This window comes from Uloborus diversus, chromosome 3 (assembly GCF_026930045.1).
Source record: "Uloborus diversus isolate 005 chromosome 3, Udiv.v.3.1, whole genome shotgun sequence".
Taxonomy (NCBI): domain Eukaryota; kingdom Metazoa; phylum Arthropoda; class Arachnida; order Araneae; family Uloboridae; genus Uloborus; species Uloborus diversus.
Window position 1 is genome coordinate 204,660,236 of NC_072733.1, and position 22,724 is coordinate 204,682,959.

General features: G+C 32.0%; 1 protein-coding gene across 1 annotated transcript in view; it reads right to left on the reverse strand.

Annotated features, from left to right (window-relative positions):
- Nucleotides 1–22,724, reverse strand: part of LOC129218610 (xylosyl- and glucuronyltransferase LARGE2s-like) — a 51,149-nt gene that overhangs the window by 19,039 nt on the left and 9,386 nt on the right. Inside the window, exons 5-11 of the mRNA XM_054852930.1 lie at nt 22,231–22,382; nt 18,654–18,774; nt 15,169–15,327; nt 11,390–11,512; nt 8,400–8,553; nt 5,780–5,858; nt 353–470 (exon numbers count right to left, since the gene is read on the reverse strand). Coding sequence (XP_054708905.1) covers nt 353–470; nt 5,780–5,858; nt 8,400–8,553; nt 11,390–11,512; nt 15,169–15,327; nt 18,654–18,774; nt 22,231–22,382 — 906 coding nt within the window. The remainder of the gene's footprint in view (nt 1–352; nt 471–5,779; nt 5,859–8,399; nt 8,554–11,389; nt 11,513–15,168; nt 15,328–18,653; nt 18,775–22,230; nt 22,383–22,724) is intronic.

Genomic DNA, 22,724 nt, shown 5'->3' on the forward strand with positions numbered 1-22,724 from the left:
TTCTAACAACTTAAATTTAAAAAATATTTAAATTAATGAATTTAAAAAAAAACAGTATTTAAAATCAATTGATTTAAATCATTGAACATCTGACTTTTAATTCATATACTGATTACATACACACTATTCCTTCCTTGCAAGCCTCAAATCCAAAAGCTGCACAAAAATTCATTTGTGACAAAATGAGTAAATTTCCAATTATAATTCATATTCAACCACAAAGCAGGTTCAAAATAATTTTACATAGACTTAAAAAAATTTAGAGAAAATGTATGTGAGAAGTTTTTAAAAATTTTCAATACAATTAAACTACTAACACTTGTTGACAGATATACATAAAAATAATACTTACTGTAGAATTATATATGGTTCATATTTGTCACAAAATGTTTGAAGGGGATATAATTTATCTGCTCTGTACCATTTCCAGTAATCTGTAACTCTATGAGATTCACTGGACTCTGTTCGTCCTAACTGCAGTATAGGAAATTTAAAACAAAGTTGATTTAATTTATTTTTCAACTTCTTGAATTTTTAACCTGCATCTGTATTAGGAAGTTATTATTTTTAAGATTTAATTTGATTAGAAGTGAAATAGATAAATGTTCATGTGAATCATTATTTTTCTTTAATGAAAAATATTTTGGTGCAGAAAGCATGCATTTGAAAAGAGTCTGAATTTTATGAAATCAATAAGAATGTTGATTTGTTTTACAGTAAAATAAGAGTTCATAAGCACAAATCTAATTTACTTACTTAGAGTATGCATTTGTATTGAAGAAACACACTTTAACAAATAAGTCATAGGCACATCTGAGATTTAAATCCTTTTGCATCCTCTAAATATAACAATTATCAAAGTAGCAATTCATTTTATTCTTGGCATTTTATTTATTCTTGGCAGTAATTTGGTGCCTTCAAAAAAAAAAATAAATAAATAAATAAATAAATAAAGGTGGAAATTTTTCACTTTTTTTAATGTGCCTAAGTGAACAATGAAATATTTTTCTGATGAAATATTTTTTATTTGATTATAAAAATTATTTTTGAGCAAATGAATCTGTAAATAATATGTTGAATGAATAAATGAAGAGAAAATAGACCAATAAACGAATAAATTAATTAATATGCAAAGAAAAATGAATGAATAAAAGAGTAAATGAATAAGAAAATATGTGAATAAATGAATAAATAAGTGAATTACTAAATGAAGGAATTAAAAAATGAAAAATTAAGTGTTTTAAATGATTGAGTGTGTAAACAATATCAACCATTGCACTTTGCCTCATCCTCTTTGCCCCGTATGCACTCGACTGGTTGTGCGCAAAGTATTTAAAATACAAATAAAATTAATATTAACTAAAAAATTTTTTCTTCTTTTTAAAAGTACATCCTTAAAACAGTTAAAAGGGTAAAACATTTAACTTTTTCCTCTTTCGAGCATACAAAGTTATGCAGACCAGTATAAAAATGAAAAATCTCCAGGAGGGGAGAACGTCTTAAAAAAGACTAAATAAATATTGCACCACATATTAGAAAGTCACAATTAATATTTAAAATGTTAATAAGAAGAATTTTATAATATCAAAAATAATTTTTGACTTACAACAAATATTAGAATAAGAGAATCATTTTTTAAAAAATTGCCTATATTATCTTATGCTTTAATTTTCGGTGGTTTTTTCCTGACTGGAATAGGATTACATGTGCAAATATATTGTTAAAATACTACTAGATAGGTAGCGCTAAACCTAGAGTAAATATTTGATCTTTTCACTTTGCCCCATATTCCCCTTCTTTTAATATTTAAGGCGCTATTGGAAAATTAAGTACTTTTCCCAGACACCTACCGTATTTTCGGGATTAAGCGCCGCGGCGCATACAAGAAAAAAAGTTTCAAAAATGTGGATGCGGCGCATATAATGGGAGCGGCGGGTATAGTGTTTTTTTTTTTTTCCCCCGATCAAGTTTTAAAAAAAATCCGAGTTTGCAAAAAAGTTGAACATTTTACCAATAGATGGCGCCACACTTTTCCCTTTCGTTTTGCGAAATGAGCGACAAGCAAAGCAAAGAGGGGTAGCCATGAGGGGAGGTGAGTCAGCGATTGCTGGTGTTGCACCATAGAGAGAAACGCTAAACCACGTGAGCGCTGAATGACGTGAGCGGCGAGGAAGCCTCATCGAAGCGAAGGGGGACGGAGGGTCAAGGAAAGGAGCTTGTTAGCAAGACTAGCAGGGGAGGGGGGTGGAACTTCCAGTTTTCTAAAGGGGAATCACCCCTTTCAACAAAGTGGGTTGCTCGGGGTGGTCAAGTGACCTACTAATTGAAAACTTGTTTCTCCGTCTCCCATCCCCAATTTTATTCACTCACATCGTCGCTTTTGCTGTCGTTCGTGCGTTCTTTTCTTTCTTAAAGTTTTTACATCGAGTTTCATCTGAAATGGCTCCTACTAAACGACTTAAGAGTTACACTGCAGCTTTCAAGTTGGAAGTTATCGCTAAGGCTGAAGCGATCGGAAATCGTCCTGCTGCCCGGGAATTCGGAATTGATGAAAGATGTGTTCGGCGTTGGAGGTCCGAAAAATCAACGATCGAAGCGATGCCGAAGACAAAACGTGCCCGACGAGGAAGATCAGCTCACTGGCCGGATTTAGAACGGGACCTGAAGAAGTGGGTAGTGGAGCAGAGAGCTAAAGGAATTTCCGTTTCGACTGTCCGGATTCGAATAGAAGCCAGGTGCATCGCTGCTAATTTGAATATTTCCAACTTCAAAGGCAACGCGAATTGGTGCTTCAGATTCATGAAGCGGAATCATTTGTCCGTCAGGCAGCGAACAACTGTGGGGCAGAGTCTTCCAGCTGATTGGATGGAGCAGAAAAAAAAGTTTTTAGACTACGTCGAGAAGCTGAAGAAAGAAAACAACTTTCAGCCTCATCAGCTTATCAACATGGACGAAGTCCCTTTGACTTTCGACTGCCCTCCCAACAGGACTGTCACATCTACCGGTGAGAAGAGCGTCGCCATTACAACCACGGGGCATGAAAAAACATCATTCACGTGTGTTTTGGCTTGCACGGCTAGCGGAGAGAAGCTGAAGCCTATGCTGATTTTTAAGCGGAAAACGGTCCCGAAGGAGTCTTTCCCGTCCACCGTTGTCATCCGCTGCAACGAGAAGGGGTGGATGAATGAGGCCCTGATGTCAGACTGGTTTAACGAAGTTTGGAGAAAAAGGAAAGGCGCTTTTTTCCAACCAAGTGGAATGTTGATTATGGACTCCATGGCGGCGCACAAGACCGACCCTGTGAAGGAAGCGGCGCGGCAATGTTTGGCGTCCCTGGCCATCATACCAGGTGGGCTTACAAAAAAGTTGCAGCCCTTGGATTTGGCCCCCAATCACAGTTTTAAGAGCCACATGCGTCAACAATGGGAGTCCTGGATGGTGAACGGACTGCACGAATACACGAAAGGCGGCAACCTGAAGAAAGCGTCGTTCGCGGAAGTGGCGAAGTGGGTAGCTGCAGCTTGGAATGCGGTAAAGCCGAGCACCATAATTTCCGGCTTCACCGAGGCGGAGATCATTCCCCGAGTCCCGGATGTTGCTGCGGAGGACGATGGCTCCGATGACGAGGAAAACAGCCCGGAGCTCGATGCAGACTTTCTAGGACTATTTGCGTCCGACAGCGAGGACAGCGATTTCGAAGGATTTTGAATCGCCGATCCATAGTGGATGCGACCCACTGAAAAAAGCGTGCTTATAGTGGCGCCGACCACTTAAAAAAACGTGGAGCGCCATGAGGAGAAGGGTCCGCGTCCCGCGCTCTGGATAACCAACCAATGTCTCCTCCCAAAGTACGAAAATTTTAATTATAGTAATAATAATATAGTTATGTTAATTATATTCTTTTAAATTTTATTTTCATTTTATTGCAAGTTTCTGAACGTCTAAATTGCGCTTTTAAGTTGCGTTAAGTTGGATGCGGCGCTTATAGCGGGCGCGGCGCTTATAATGGGTGCGGCGCGTACATTAATTTTTTTTTTCCGGCGACGATAATTTTCGATGCGGCGCTTATACTGGGTGCGGCGCTTAATCCCGAAAATACGGTAATAATCTTGAACCAAACAATGAAGTAGATGACAATGTAACTGAATTATTATAGTAAAAAATATATGGTTAAACATATTCTACAATTTTGTGAAATTTTGTAAATATGAATTAAATTTCAAGCCTATTTTCCAGAAAGCTACTTTGGTCATTTTAACAGGGACGATAAATATTCACTTTTTTTGAATGAGTAGATTTTTGAGGCAGAAATGTTACAAGCCACAAGATGAGTGACTTTTCGATCAAAATTTTTGTTTTTCACAACTAAAAAACTGAAATAAACATGATGATGGGGAAAAAATATATCTGGTTTCATTATTGCAGAATATAGAATGTATAAAACCAAAAAAAATATTTGTGGAATTTTTCAAAAGTTTGAAATTGGCCTACGAAAAACTCGGATCACGTGGCATGTCACATTCTTGTCCCGTAGTCCTTCACTTGTTCAGAAAACAATGAGGCGCATTAAAAACAGAAAAGATTCTTTGCATGTTATATGTCAAAAATTCTGACCAATGAAATTTGTTTGAAGTAAATATACTTTTTACATCAAAGGTCCATTTACAAATGATTTTCTCACTTTTTTCACTAGATGATGAAAAGCTTGAAAATTTTTGAATTGCTATAGCCGATTCACTAGCATTCAGAGATTGTTACAAGAGTCTAAAATTGCATTAATGACATAGGGGTTCAGCTTGGACCTTTTAAAAGGTCCGCTATAGCGGGGTTTGACTGTATTAAATCTCAATTTGTGATATTTCAAGCACAGTCAACTCTCGATAACTCTGATATTCCAGTAGCTCGAAGTTTTCATTAGGTTCCAAACTCTTGAGAAGTCTGTAGGAACTACCCATAACTCGAAATACCAATAACTCGAAGGTTTTAGCCGGTCTCTTGGGACTTCGAGTTATTGGGAATCGACTGTATGTATGTATGTAATACACATATGCAGAGACCGACTAACAAAAATCCTTAGGGTTAGGAAAGATAATTTACATCACAAATAAACTATTTCTCATAGTTAATAGGAAAACTCAGTAAATATGGCTTTTGAAAGATTCTTGTTCTGAAAGAACTAGTATCCAAGGTGCTTTCTTAAGTCGCCCAGGCAACCTGGTGCCCAGAATTTGTCAGTGTATATATACAGATACTTACACTTAATACATACATAGGTTTGAGTCAAAACCTGGATAAAATATCTTTAAAAAATTTCCTGCTGTTTTTTTTATTTATAAATTTTGTGAAATCTAAATTAATTTAACCTGATTTCTTACAGGCTATCTAATTGAAGACCTAATGTAAAATTGTTTTATGATGCACTAATTGTTAATTTTACAGGGCAAATTCAATGCTCAACTTACATTGTAAAAACATAAACTTCAAAAGAATCATGTTAATATTTCAAATTTTCAAGACCTTATAGACGCCACAAGTTCCAAAAAAATAAAATTTAAACACTTTTCAGGAGCATGGAAACCATGCTAACTCTCCAACTTTGAAGTGGTTACAGAAACATTATATGCTTGACATTAATACTGTTAGTATTTATGATGGTAAGTCATACATATTTGCACATATACCATACATGAGCATATGTTCTCGTACTTAGAGAATAAACAAGATTCATTATTAATATTTTTCTGAACCAAGTATAAAACAAAGTTGAGTGAAAGGATACTGAATGGTAAAATGAAAGGCTCTTCTCTATGGAGAAGCTGAAGGAGTTCTTCTTTTGTATGAGGAGCACTGTCACTTTTCTGAAAATTTAAGTCAGGAATTTTTAAATTGTAATGGTTCACAGAAATAATCTAAAATAGTCAAAATAATAATAAATGCCATTGGAAAAAAACTGCACATCAACTAAGACCCTAGGATAAGTCCAAAGAAATCATCAACTAGTTATAAACAATTATAAGGAAATAATTTGAAACTTATTTGTATGTAATGTATCAAATGAAGTTTTTTATCCCAGGCCATAAAATACCACAGGAGATTCTTTTTTCATTTAAAATACATCCTGCCAGTAGCTCTAAACTTTGAACTTGCTACACAGAGCAACAGAAATACTGTAACTCCAATTATTCAGTTTTTTTTTTTTTTTTTTTGTGTACAGCGCTATCGAGCAGTGTCAGTTGGTTTATTTATTTAGAGAGCAAGTAGGAGCCAAACTTCGATAAAACAATATACATTTATTTTAAACCAACTAATACTTTTAAAATTTAAAAAACAAAATTACATGCAATATTATTGCATGGGGTTCACAGTTGTACATCTAACATCCCCCCTTTTAAGATAATAAACTACTTATAAAACTTAATGCGTTCAAAACAATGTTCTGCTTTGGTGAACAATAGTCCTTACACTTTGAATGACATGCCCGTAATTATCACTTTTTGAAGTCAAAATTAAAAGTATTAAATATTTCTAAGCCTTGATTTTCAAATAAATTTAACAAGATAGCGATTTTCCCTTTTGTCTGATTTGGCACTTTTTTTGTCGCTGTCAAGCAATTTTCTAACTGATGTTTCCAATTTTTCATGATTCTTCTAAATTTCCAGATGAGAAATTTCATCCTCTAGGGGAGCAAAAACTATCCATTTTCAATTGTGGTTGCTTACGTCTTTAATTTATCCACAGCAGAATTTTCAGCATTTCCTCTTTAATGTATCCACAATAAGACCTTCAGCATTTCTTTACTTTACTCATAATAGGATCTTCAGCATTTCTTTACTTTACTCACAATAGGATCTTCAGCATTTCGTCTTTAATTTATCCACAGTAGGATCTTCAGCATGTTTTCTTTAATTTATCCACAATACGATCTTCCGCATTTCTTTAAATTATCTGCAAAAGGATCTTCAGCATTTCTTTAATTGGTGAAAATCAAATGCTGATTTAAAAGAGCAAAAAACACAAATCTTCCAAATGTTTTTGCAATCCACTTACAATACTAGTTTTAACTACTGACACCATGTCAGTTGGGTTATTTATTTAGAGAGTGGTGTTAAAGGTAGGAGCCAAACTTAGACAAAACAACGCAATACTTGTACTTTAAACCAACTAGTATTTTTAAAATTTGGAAAACAACAATAGGTGCATTATTATTGCATGCGGTTCACAGTTACATTTAACACTTAACTGATATTTAACACTCAAACTGTCTATTAATTGCAACGTGAAAAAAAAAAAATTGTGTTACAACAGTTAGAGATTTTTTTCTTTAAAACTTTTGCTAAAAATTAACATAGTTGGTAACAAACATAGCACAAAATAACCATAGTAGACCAAGACATCTCACAAATCATTTTAAAAATACATATAAAAACACCTGTCATAGTTCTCTGAGGAAAGGCAAAAATTCAGACAACAGCCCAAAAAATGGGACGAATTTGTCAAACTCAACACTGCAACTTCATTTCATAACAAAACAAGCCTTCTTTCTGGTATGACCTGAAGTAATCAAAAATTATCTAAAAATCATGCATCACACATGCGTACCATCTATTTGGACTTTCATTTAAAATTTGAAAAATTGATACTTAAATATTTATATAAGTTCCAAAGGCTTTTTAAGGGACAAGACTTGATTAAACTGATCAATTTAATAGAATACTTTTCACACTGAAAAAAAAATTATGGTGATTTTCTAAATAAAACAAAATGCACCCATTTTAACTTGATGAGTGCAAAGTCTCATTTTAGAGGTTCCAATTTCGTTTTCCCCCCCTTTCTGGTTTTTACATCTACACTTCTTATATGTATGAACAATTGACCAGACCAGTTTTGGTCAAAAAAATACACCTCCTCTCTGCTGTACATTTCAGTCGTAACCTAACTTAATCCGTTTTATTTAATCTGTTTGCACAATTTGCTTGCGTATGTGTGTAATCTGTTTTCAGGAATGAGAAATTCTTTTTTAGCTTTTACATACATTTTCAAATCTACTGTTATCATTTTTAGCTAGAGTTTAAATGTATGTGTGAGTGCTAGAGATTTTTTCAGCTATTGTGTACATTAGTCTAGTTTTTTCCCCATATTTTGAATTAGTCTTATATGATCAAAATGTTCTTTTGATGAATCACTATGGATTTGATAGTATATTAAAATATTGCACTCAATCATTATATTTTCATACCAATCCTAGTTTTTTTGTTTTTCAAAAACGTTGCTTTTAAGCACTTGACTTAAATAAGTAGCAATACATTAATTTATAATATAAATCATTCACATTTTAAATAAGCAAATAATATAATAATTTGAATAATAAATAATTGAACATTGTTAAAACTGATAGCTACCTTTGGTAATTCAATGTATTCAAATGCTGGTACAACAAATGCAATTTTCGAGCTCAGATTTTTGTTTTTAATTGAAACTGAAAATTTTTGCTGAAATTCAGGAGATGGCTGGAAATCTGCATCCATAAGGAAAAGATATTTTGTCTGCACTTGTCTGAAAAATTTCAAATTTAATTGACATAAATTATTAAAATAACAGATTGCATTAATTTATTTTTAAAATAACACCTTCGTCTATAGAAATAAAATATAAATATAATTTGTAATGTCTGGCAAAGCATAAAGTCAGCTAAATTGCATAGGTAATCAATGTGTAATGAACACCAAATATCTAGTCAGAAGAAGCCACATAACTGCAACTACTTGGAAGTAAGTGAGGGAGAATATTTATTTGACATCTGGGTTCTATAACCATAGTTAAAAAGGCATCAATCATTATCTTGGTCTCAACACTTTTTATGCTTTTAAAATCTACATTTGACATATTGTCACCTCAAAACTACAGTGAAATATCTAATCCCAGAAGTAACACTGAAATATTTTATTGTTGCTCTGAGGCGACAATATAATATTATAATGCTATGTCTTACACAGGGTTTTCTGAAAAGCTATGATATGCTCTCAAAATTTTTTAGAAGAACTTCCAACACTTTCTGATTTTTACATACTTTTACTATAAAAACTTCCATACTTCAATATTCCGTTCCTATTCATAACACCTTTAATATTTTAGAGCAACTTTATTTTCTAAGAACATTACTAAGCGCTTCAATTTTAGAGGCGGTTGCAATCAGATTTTGAAGTACGAAAAAAATAGGGACTGTCAAGCAAAAAAGGGCCAAAATGTTTAAATTTTAAGCATATATGTAACAGTTGGCAAGTACAGAAAAGGATTAGTTTCCTACTTAATTTCAAGGACCCAGCAGAAAAATCATGTACTTTTCCACAGCTCCTATTTTGCAATACAAAATTCAAGGAGTTTTCAAGAATCATGGGAATTTTGTGTAATTTAACTGGCATGAATAAAAATGATTGATTCGTTCTGATTAATTTGAAAATATGTGCACAAACAGATAATCAAATGGCTAACCCTCATTTGTACTACCTATATAAAAGATTAAATTATGATCCTCCAGTGAAAAAGAAGATGATCTCCAGCCCGAGCACTTTTCTCTTAATAAAGGATGCTTATATTAACTTCATTTGTCCCAAAGCACATCTCTCTCAATTTGTTTGCTTTTGAGAATAGATACCTATAAAGTTCTTGCTGAATAAGTCTCTTGTTAAACAGAGTGGTCCAAAAGTGGGTGTACTCTACTACCTTTACTTTCAACATTACATTTGTTATGGTTGAACATTTGTTATACACAGTTACCTTGGAGTTTTAAGAGTCGTAAACATCGGTATGAACAGTGTCAATGTTATAACTCAGTTGAATTCTGTGTCATGTTTTTGCTGATATTTTGTGGAGGTACACCAGTGCCTCGAGCGTGGAGGCGTGTCTCACAGCTGTTCCTTTTTTTTATTTTGTAACATACAGAGTACTTTTTACTTGCTGCTTTATGAAACCACAGAGAACATTGTCCGGTTTCATCAGATCATGACTTCTTGGAGGGCAGGCAGAGGGAGCTGGCAAAGATGCAGAACCTCTTCCAATCCCGCGGCAAGAAAAGGTCTTATTCAGGCAATTGTGCACATGAATTGTGCTAGTGCTAAATCCTGTTGTAATACAACACTGTCTTCTCGATAAAAGTTGCAATACAATTTCCTCCATCATTTAACAAAAAAGAAAAAGTATGCTTACTTCCAAACCACTCTGTATAATGCGGATCTTCAGCATATCCACAGGCCATCATTACATACTTTTAGGATCTGCAGCATATCTCATAAAGAAAACATTTTTTTTTTTGCCCAATAAATTTTACTATAGCTTAAAAGCCATTAACATTCTTAAATACATGAGATTCCACATCCTTAGGCATAGTTATCTAATAATATGGCTTGAGGCTCCACTGAAAGACCCAATATAATGACTTAGTTACTTCAGGTAAGGTGCTATTTTCTTCGGCTTGTGATTCCTCAAGACATCTAAAAATGGATAAAGATCCATGTTTAACCAGTTAAGCAATCCTAATATTTGGTTTAAGTCGGTGCAATAAAAATTTTCATACCGAATATTTTTATGCCGTTTTGATAGGCATGCTCGCATTGGTGCAAGAGCACCATGTAGTGTTTCACACAGAAAATATTCTTCTTTCCCATAAAATTTGTCATAATTTCCTTTTTATTCTATCGTAACATTAAACAATCAGTGTTTTTTTACTTTTTTTAAAACATCACTTGTCCTACAATTCATAAATTGCACAATAAAAACAGAAGACACAAACATCCTTCCTTCCTCTTTTAAAGAAGTAGTCCGTCTTTAATTTTTGTGGCGGTATTTTGCGAAAAAAATACTGTGCTTATAGCACATTGTTACTTCCTTGCAGCCTATGGAAACTCAAGGCAGTCTGTTTGTAATACATAATTGAGATGATAAGTATCAAAACCAGCACCATTTTTAAAAATTTCACAGGAGAGACAAAAAAATCCCCTCTTTAGCTATTAAACATTGAGAACCATTTTTTGATCTAACTGAGCTGGATGCATTCTAAATGCCAGTGCAACCCGATTATCCCCACCAAAAAAGATGAAAAGTAACATTATATAAACTTGCTCCACATATACTATTGTAAATGTACTTAACAGAAATAAAAACACTAGAGAAACACATGACACAAAAAAAAAAAAAAACTATAGTTTGGGCAAACCTAACTTGACACCATTCTGAAGGCTAGGCAGATCCTAATCACAGCATCACAATGCTGCCAGGTTAGGTTTTCTCCAACAGTAGTGTTTCAAAAAATATCTGTGACATCATATGAAGAAATAAAGAACAGTTGAGTAACATAAGATATATTTATCATCTTATTAAATCACAGAACACTTACTTGATAGCGATATTTCTTAAGGTATTTATTGGGTATTCACCATCATATGAACCTCCAAAAACTACTTTAACGTGACTTAAAGCAGACATTTTCAAATTTTTCAACTTTTTTTGTATGTACAACCTAAAAATGTAAAGTAAAATATTGAAACAAAGCTTTTGGTAGGAAAAAGACAAGTAAAAAACATATATATAATCTAGAAAAGACAGCATTTGTTAAACTAGCCCCAGTTCAAAAAACTTGACCACATCCTGGCAGGGACTACAGATGAAAAAATCCCACATGCAAACCTATTGCATACACAATCCTAATAATTCAGCGTTTTAAAACTCTTCTACCTTTTCGGTCAACATTAGACCAATTTTCAAGACTTGATTGTGCTATTACATTTCAGATTTCTCTCATTCAGTTATTTTTGACAAATTGTTTTGAAACTTTCTTTTTTATGAATTTTAGTTATGACATACACGCATAAAAAAAGTAAAACTTAATATCAAATTCTTGAAATGTTAATGGGTTTGTTTTTTTATTTTTTTCATCTCATTTGCAGACTGAACTTACTACTATTTGCCTAATAGCTAATCCTGCAACAATGCACATACTTTTATTTAGCAAAAGAGAGAGAGAAAAAAAAACTCACTAAACAAACATTAACTATTTCACTTTCTAAATACTTTTAATAGCTACAATATTTTTTTAGGGAACTGCATACTTCATATTGTTTTAGTTACAGCACATAAATATATTGCAGTTGAAAGCATGAAAGCTACAATAAATTCAACACATAGCTAAATTCTACACTTCAAGAGATAATATTTCATTGCAGCAAGATTGCAGATTCATCTGTGCTTGCATTGATGCATATATGCATGCATGTATGTTTCTGAAAGTGAAATTTATATCCATGAAGAATTCCCCCTACACCCCAAGTTAGTTGGTAATCGGTTGTGCTGTGAAATTTCAGGTTTTTGATTGCATGCTTTCTTGCAATGGTCTTGAGTGATCTAGAAAAAAATCACTGAACAGTTTTGTGCTTTTGGCTGCAAGAAAAAAGCTGTCAAAAGAACACCAATAGCATTTCATAACCAAGAATAAACTTTCATAACATCTGATGCGTTTATAATTTCATTGATTTTTTCCCCAGTAGACTGTCTTAAACTACCTGAAACTTGTTACAAAACCTTCCTCTAATAATGCAGAGAGGTAAAGGCAGCACACTCCTGTTTTTTTCTTGTTCAATGAGAAAGCTGTACTATGAATATAATAATCAGCGGCAAATAAAGATTATCTACTTTTGTGTCCTAGTCAAGAATATTCGTGATTTCAATGAGGACTATTCTTGGCTGGAATAGTAAAATAAGTTAGTGACATCTAATGGTCATTAGACAGTTTCAATATTAGACATTTTAAAAAATGTCTACAGAAGTACATTACAAACTCTTCGGTAGCTTCAGCTGTGTAAAATGTATGTTTTAGCTCACTTTCCAGTAAAAATTCAATGATATGACTATTCAGGGACTAAAAAATGGATTTGTTTTTCTGCTCTACTAGCAAAAATCTGGAAAGAAGTTACAAATTTCACAAGTAGTGTACTTGCTATGTACAAGGGCTCTACACATAGTCATACAGTTATAACATGCAGTCAAAAATGAGCATTTTTTCTCAAAAGTATGATTTAAAAACATGCAAAACAAATTAAGATGCAGAATCTTTCACATATTTAATCACATTTAAAGAAAACATGACAACATGAGAAAGAATTACTGTCCATAAATTTTAAATAAAAACATTCAATTCTGGATAAAACATGATTGTTTAAAGGGATTAGTGTTTTACTGCACATGCCTGACAGATAGTAAATTTTATCTTTAATGATTTCACAGCTAAGTATACATGGCAACTTATTAAAAAACTTCAATTGGATGTCACAAAAATTCAAATGATACTGATGATTCAGTGAGTTGTATATCAACAATTCTCAGAAAACAAATAAATTATATTTAAAAAAAAATACTAAGACAAGTCACACTTGTTCATACCTATTAAGTTTATCTATGCTGTAATTTGCAATGACCAGGGACATATCCAAGGAAGGACATTAGGAGATATTACTCACTCCTTTTCCTTTTAACAACATCATATCTCAAAAAACATGATTTTTCAGGACAATGACTTAAAAATTAAAAGTAAGATATCATGCAGCAAAACTTTGTTTCAAACCACTGTTTGAAATTTTTCTTACACATAACATCTTTTTCAAGAAAAGCTGGTGTTTCTCCTTTGTTTCATGCAGAAGAAGCGTAAAAAGTGTAAGCTTCAAAAAGTCAAGTTTGATTTATGATGTTCTTGCACAAAATTTCAAAGATATTTGAAATATCTTAAAATATGTCATTATTGTTGCAAATTGTTCTCCTTACAATATCCATATTACTGACATAAATGCAAACAGTGTGTTCTTGATTAAAAAATAAGAATGAAAAATGCTCTTTTTTGTTTGCAATACTGTTTTTGAAATAAATAATACCATCTTTCACTAAACAACACAAATGTTTCATATTTAATGGATCAAGTACAAAGCAAGATGTGAAATTCTTGAAAATGCAAATGTGACACTTTTGCTCTCTAATAGTGAAATAATAAATTCTAGAAATGCAGGTCTTGCAGAGATATGCTACTCATTCATGACAGTTCAAAAAAAAGCATACTCAAAATCGCTAATTTTTGAGGTAAGACGTTTTCGAAAGGGGTGACTGATATGTCCTATCTCAAAATTTACAAGTTATTCTTTTTTGACCACACAAAAGGACTAAGAGTAACCATATCCCCCTCTGAAAGTTAACCATACTGCCCTCCACAATCTTTTTCTGGCAAAAAAACAAGACCATTTTTGAACAATCTCTTACCGTCCATTTTTTCATTTACCATATACCATAGAAATTAAAGTTAATGTCAGTGTACATTTTTACAACATAGAACTGAAATATTTTTTATGAGTGCCCATAAAACTTGGCTACAAAATTACAAAAAAAAAAACTGTCATTTGCAAATGAGCAACAAAAAATGAATGCCTCAAAATGGTGATACTTAGCAGTACTCAGTATATATATTTCAAGTTTCAGTAAACTGTTTCTTCTGAAGGTTTGGTTGAAAACTTTGGATGTTTGAAGCATTTTTTATTTATTTATTTATTTATTTATCGTGTGAATGTACAGAGCAATTGCAAATAGCAAATAATCTACTTTGTGATATGAAGAGATTTCTATGATGCAGGATGATCAAAGATTATTTTTTGCCTTCAATTTGTTGTTAAACCCTTATATGCGAGTACGGTTGAACTTTTATGGGAAAGTCTGAGCTGAAACATAACTTTTATACAAAGGAAGTTACAGACTAGAGGTTTGAAAAAAAAACTGTCATTAAAGGTTCCAATGACATTTGGCACGCAATGTATGAATCAATGGATCAAATTAGTTTGTGCGATCTACTTAAAGACTACCATTGAGCTATCATGCAGAGGATGAAAAAAGAAGGAGAAAAATACTGCAACATAAACATCATAGATGACACAATTATACATCATTTTAGGTCAAGGAATAAAATTGATAAATAAAAAAACTTTTCCATCACATAACTTTTTGACAACTAGCATCATTCGGCTACTGATATTTTCACATCAAATTGTCACCTACCATAAATTACTCATAATTTAAAAACAACTAGTTTTTATGATACAGATTTAACTTGCTTTCAGAGCTACTATTAATGAAAGAATGAAATACCTTTGCCAATCATATTCAGATTTTTCAGAATGTTTTGCAGGGACAAATATCACTAATGAAACTGGGCCATTCCAAATATAAAGACTACGTTCAAGAATTGATAATCTGTCCATAGAAACTTGTGTCACAAGTGTTATTAGCTCAGAAGCTTCTTTTGCACTAAAATGAAACAAAATAATTTTGTAAAAAATAGACACCCATTTACTTTTGGAATAAGAATTGCAAACACTTAATCTTATACTCTATGAAACTTTTCAAATATATTTAATAGAATAAAGTGTCATTCAGTACAGGATAAAAAAAAATTACTAAAATACTTTCCTGCAAACATATTTTTATACTTGCATTAAAATTAATTTCATTTACCGACATAGTCCATATCAGTTCCAATTATAAAGAAAAATCTAACCTTCATAATCTTGGATATTAACTTCAATAAAGAAAGATCCCCCCCCCCCCCTATCAAAAAATGTATCACCTAAGATAGATGCAGCCATAGATTTTTGACTTGTTATTAAAATACTCTATCCTTAAAGTAGTTCCTGAAGTTTTGTTGTTGTTACTTTTGTATTTAACAATTTAATAAGTAGGGTAACGGCACCAATAACAGACATGCTTAAGACATCGCTCTCAGGTTAACTAAATTTTCTGAGCCTTTCAATGTATTTAGACTTTTTAAACTATTTTTCCCTCATGCAACTACATCTCATCTAATGTTTGGCCACTTCTGGATCCTCTGAATTACTTAATTCTATTTTTATTTGCTCGATTTCCAAAAAAGGTCCTACCGCCAGTAACAGATACCGAAAAATCTGATGACACCCAGCAACAGATACGATGAGGAAAAGATGAGTAATGGGACAACATTCCTTTTTTCTCTTCAAAGTGCAAAAGTTCTTTATTTTTCGAACTAAAGTCTTATTAAATTCAAATTAACATGGAACACCAGCTGACCTAGTGGTATCTGTTCATAACCTTCCAGCACTGCCTTGTAAATACCAACTGGAACATAAAATTCACTCTGATAACACTAGATGGTAGCACCGTATTCATGTGCCACAGCAACATCAGTTTTACCCGTCTAAAATTCTTATCATTTAAATCCAAACTTATGACTATCTGTTACTGGATCTTTGTCTGTTACTGGTGCCGTTACCCTGGTAGCTGGAAAACTTAGTTTTTATCACAAAACATTTAATAAAATTTTTAAAATTACAAAATTAGCCACATTTACTAGTTCGCATTGGACGGTAACAACACTTTTTTCCACCTATTGGCATAAATATTATTTAATTAATAAGTCTCATTTTAAAAGTGATGTATAATTATTCTCACATATTTCAAATGCAAGCTCACTAAAGTCTGTTCGTGCAAATTTATTTTGTATTATTATTTATTTCTTAGTTACTGAACTGACTTTGAATGAGGCATTTATTGTTGTAGATTATTACTCATATAAACTGCTTTTTAAAAATTTATCCCAAAACAAAAAAGTTAGCCTGAAGTAATTTTTGGTAAAAATTATCTGTTGGCCATTGGCTGATTGATTAAATTTTCAGCAAATGTGACTAGTAACACACCAAAAGAATCCACTGGTTAAAAAGTGAAAATTTGAATTTTCAGGTGTACAACAAAATAAAAAGTAATTTCTTCAACATCATGAGTAAACAATAAATTATCAAAGTTAATAAGCAGCACTATAATGAATGGAACTGGGAAGAACTGGCCAGAAAACAAAATTATATATATATATATATATATATATGTGTGTGTGTGTGTGTGTGTATATATGCAAAACTAAAAAGCCAAGTAAATATAAAAAATATGCAAGACAAATACCAAATATTAAACAATTTATAAAAAATAATGATGAGAAAAAGGAAAATTGCAAGCAGCTATTTAACAGGAAAAGACAAAGTATGAATCCAGAGCTCATCAGCCTTGGAGGATTCAATACATATGGACAAAAGACCAAAAACTTTAACTATGAACTGAAAGAGAATGTCTAAGCTCCAGTATATGCAATATAGAGCAACATTGGGCAAAATGCACCACATGTTAAACTATAAACAATAAACAAGAGCTTAAACCTAAAAATAAAAGCAGGGGGTTTTGCCTCAACTAATTAGGAAAACAAGTTCCAAATAATTAGCCATCCACAGGACAGTACCTACCAATAACTAAAATTATCTTACCTTGAGATCCATTTATTACAAAACCAATCCGATATTCAACTTGACAAAATTAATTCCAGTTATCAACGTAAAATCTAAAAAAATTAAGTCCATATCCAAAGAAAATAATGCAGAAACACGCAGTCGTCCATTTCCTACGTGCAAAATCCATTCACAACCAGCAATCCAAAAAAAAAAAATGGTTTCTCACGGTTGTATCACACATTTACACAGTTAAACAGTTTCAAGAGAAGCGAAATGTTCATCAAAGGCTATACTTAAGCAAATGTTATTATTAAAAAGTATATTTTTGAGTACAGAAATTTCTTGATTAAAAGCGTAAATGGTATTGCAAATTCTTTTTATTCTGATAGCTTGTGAAACAATGATGCCAATGAAAACCTTTTCACTTAAGCAGGATTTTTCATCCTGCTTTCTTTCATCGCAAATGGTGTGGATGGATTTTGCATGTGGGAAACGGACGACTTGCATGTTTCTGGATTATTCTCTTTGGATATGGACTTATTTTTTTTTAAAGATTTTATGTTGATAACTGGAATGAATTTTGTCAAGTTGTATACTGGATTGGTTGTTATAAATGGATCTCAAGGTAAGTTAATTTTAGTTATTGGTAGGTACTGTCCCATGGATGGCTAATTATTCAGAACTTGTTCTCCTAATTAGTTGAGGAGAAACCCCCTGCTTTTATTTTTAGGCTTAAGCTCTTGTTTACTGTGTATAGTTTAACATGTGGTGCATTTTGCCCAATGTTGCTCTATATTGCATATACTGAAGCTTAGACACCCTCTTTCAGTTCATAGTTAAATTTTTTGGTCTTTTGACCATATTTATTGAATACTCCATGGCTAAAGAGCACTGGATTCATACTTTGTCTTTTCCTATTAAATAGCTGCTTGCAATTTTCCTTTATCTTATCATTATTTTTTAAAAATTGTTTAATATTTGGTATTTGGCTTGCATATTTTATGTATATATACAGTCGACTTCCGCTACAACGCGATTCGACTTACGCGAAATGGCTATAATGCGAGTTTTTCAGGGTTTTTTTTCCCTCTCATTCTGAAATGACTAGTTGCCAAGGAATTTTTTTCAGTCATCTGGACGACCTGACACCTAGGATTTGTCAGATCCTGGTCTATGCTAATAGTAACCCTTGTGTACTAACAGGAAAATGCATTAGAAAAAAGAAAACCAGTTGGTGCTAAGGTAATATTGAATGTTTAGAAAGCTTTAGAACTTATACCAAGTAAAACCCTAAATAGGAACTAAAGTATGAAAAGAAGAAGAAACCTTTTGGTATTGGGTGTCAGAAGGGTCTCTTGCTTCAACAAGGTCTGCTGCACTTGGGGTGGTCTTCCAACATTTGATAAACACTTTCTTGTGATTTTAAGCTCTTCTTGAAGAGAAGAAGCTAAATGAACAAAAGGTTATGCCCCCTTTTAATAATAAGAAAATATAAAATTCAAATCTAAAAATTTGAAAACAGTACATTTTCAGAATTTGATTCAAACATTTAAAATAAAACAGTGAACAAGCATTCAATATTTTTCATTTTGCTGTGTTAGAGAACATATTAAGTACAAAGCAATAAATTTTGCAAAATTGGTGAAAAATGTTTCAAAAGTAAAGCAGAATTATTTCATAAGATAATAAATGGTAATAATAAATGGTAACCGTGAAAAAAAGAGGCTGCATGTAAAAAGTACACAAGTAAAGATTCTAAACAATTCAGTCATTCACAGATGATACTGAAAATCTTCACTATAAACTTGGTTACAGAAGGCTGCACTATTTGATACGTTTAGTTAGCTCTGTTGGCTATAAAGTTAGGGAAACCCTGCCCTACATAGCTGTTGAGACAGGCATTCTGTTTTCTGAAAATGTTCATTGAAATTATCTGAAGAGTACCTGTAACATTAGTTCAAACATCAAACACAAATTTGCGGTCAATGTATTTGACAAGATGCCCCACAGTCATGCACTGTATTATGTGTTTTTGATAACTGATTCATTAAGTTTTCAAAACAATTCATTCCAAATACAGAAATTGATAAAGAAAAAATACAAAATTTTGAAACTGCTATCTTTCCCACATGTGCAGTGATGTATTAATTGCTTTAAATGTTCATATTTCATCAAATTTTCAAAATTTTTATTTCAGATTTTAGTTGTATGATTATCTTGTATGCTGTCAAGTTTTCTGAAAGTTTGGTAAGCAAGGACTGAAATCTCTGTGTGTTATACGCAACAGATATGAAGGCAAAATTGATATTTTTTAAAAAGAAATGCTAATTTCTTTGTGAATATAACTAATACTTTCACAAAAATCTATGAAATTTTTGAACATAATAAGTTAACTAATTGACATTTATAGCTCATTGCATGCTATTAACGAGGAAGGATAATAATTTTTTTTTTTTTTTTTTTTTCAATTTGTTGCTGGTCCCTTAAATGCGTGGGAGATCTTATTTTTTATTGGAAAGTGACAGCAGAAACATGCATTTTATGTGACAAATGTTACAAATTATTCTCTTATTTCTCAAGAAATATGTAAAAATGTGAATTTTTACAAATGTATTGAAATTAATGTGCAATAATATATATACTATATATAGAGAGAGAAATTTATATTTTATAGGAATGACAGCAAATAAGAATAAACAATGACATGTAAGCATGTTAAAACACAATGAGATTAACCCATTTCAGGCTGAGCATGGAAATTTTATAAAATGTGGTAATGTTTTCTTAAAATTGGGTTTAAAATGCATCCATTAAGACACAAAAAAAGTTCCTTGCATAAAAAATAATATTTAATTAAAAAATTAAAATGGTGCATCAATGCATCATTGGCCAAATCAATGAACAAATATTTCAATGGAACAATATTATTCTTAGTCGAATTTTTACATTTTTAACTGACAATTTTCGAAGCATTTTGGATGTAAATGGACTGTGCATTTGAGGCACAAATAAATCGTGTGGTTTTTGCGCACTTTACATTGTCTGCGGACTTTTTCTTCGTGTTCATTTATGGAATATGCAATTCTATCAGTCCGAATTTTTTTCGGTAGAACTGTGGATGATGGACGACCCTTGTTTGGATGTGTAATTTTACCGTATTTTCACCAAGTAGATTGATCTTGAATTCAGCTTTTAATAAGGCAATCGCTATGTATTACTAAATTCAGTAAGTGGCAATTTTGTGTTATTAGCAATTCTATGTAGCTTCTATGAATTCACTATCACACTATCAATAATATTTGTAAATAATAGCCACCACCATCTTTTGCTTTGAATTCTGATCTGGTAATTTGTTATAACATTGTCATGCAGGTCAACGCCTCCCATATACTTATTGTAGTCCAAAATAAAGTTCGGTTCTGAAATAGAAATTTCCTTTTGTTCACTGCTGTTATATGTTTGGCATTTGCAATTGGCAAAATGGTTCCATTATTGGTAACAATCATTGCTACAGTATTGTCATTCTATTTTATAGCCAATGTATTCGCATCTTTGTTGAATGCAAAATCATAGGAACCCCGAGGGGTTTTTTTTTTCATATTTTTGGAGTCATCCAATACACATTCCGGTTTTCGCAAGCTGTTCCAGATGCCAAAAAAAAAAAAAAAAAAAAAAACCTTTTCTTTCAAAATTTTGAATTAAATGTAGGAAGAAAAAAAGTTATGAAAATATATTTTGTGCATTTCAGGTTTTGGACCAAAGTTAAGTAATTTCATAACAACACTTGCTCCTAATGGCATTTTTTGTTAATTACTGCTACACAAAATACACACACATACTCAGCACCTCCATATGGAATGAATTGAAAAAGGTATCCGTCTGATGAGCACAAACACCAAAGTTTGAACCTTACTGGCTTTCCCTTTATGAACATTTTTGATGAATGCCTTTCAAAATAAGGCACCATCTCTTCGTCAATTGACAAATTTTGAAAAAAGATTCCAAATTGTAGATTTTTTTTTTATGTGCAGGAAAAATGGGCGTAATTTAGTAAACTTGTCTGTTTTATCAAGACAAGAGTTATCGGATAAATGGATATTTTGTTTCATGTTTTTAAATCTGATTCGACTTGTGCTTTTCCGAATTATTGGCAGTCCTTTATCCTCATCTAAAGACCAGTACATATCTACTTGGGGAAGAGAATGGTATCCAGAAAGAATTAGTATGCCTAAAAATCTTTTCAAGTCGGTTGCGGAAAATTGGAAATCGTGACTATTATTGTCATTAGCATATTTTTTTGAAAAAAAAAATAGAGAAATCTATTAGGACACATCTATTAGACAAATTTAAATAACAACAATTTGCAAAAAAAAAGAAAAAAAAACATACGATTCCTTGCATAAAAACTAGGTTTTCAATTTTTGCTTATTGTTCATGCATTAGGCCCCAATGATGCGTTTACGCATCATTAAATTTGAATAACGATTTATAAGATTTTTTTATAATATTATTTTTATTTTATCTATAGAATTTACAACTTTAACCCATTATAAGAACGTGTGATTAATCTTAAGTGAATTAATTATGCGATTTCAAAAAGTCGAATTTGACAGTCGACGTCTCAAGGTAAAAAAAAAACAAGCATATTTTGAAATTTTCTCTAAAGAAAGTGCTTGCTCCAAATGACTTACTATTATTTTATAGATACCTTCAAAACCTTCTAAAATAGCATAAAAATTAAGTTTGTAAAAAATATACGAATCAGCGTTAATTAAAAATTCTTTACTGAAATGGTGCGCATACGCACCTTTGGCCGAAAATGGGTTAAGTACCATGCAAAATAATATATGATGCTGCTTATTAAGAATCGCTAAAACTAATATTCACTTTTGCTTTTACTTACCATAAGGCAGCAAAATAGGGTCAGTAAAATGGACACTTCCAGTATAACCATAGCACATCAACATTATAGTGATGCTAGTAATCAGAGATTCTCCTGCAGAAAATCTGATATTCTTTGTTGTAAGAGGTTCAATATTGGAGGGAAATTGCAGTCTAAAAAGCAAGAGTAAAAAAATATTTCAAGTTGCTTTAACCACTTCAAAAGAATGTAAATTATAAAATTTATTACTTCAAATATTAATATATCATTGAATAGAAGCAGCAAAGCATAAAAATGCTCTTTTAGGAAGGAGTTTCTAGTAAATATTAGTCGTTTAATTTATAACTGAGATCAGGTAGAAGATTGAAAAATGGCTATTAAGACGCACGAGTGGAAATGCGGAACAATAATGGCATTTCAATATTTAAAATATATATATTACTTGATGCAATTAAATTATTATCATTCACAAATAAATAGTTTCATAATAGAACATTATTCCGCATTTTAGCGTT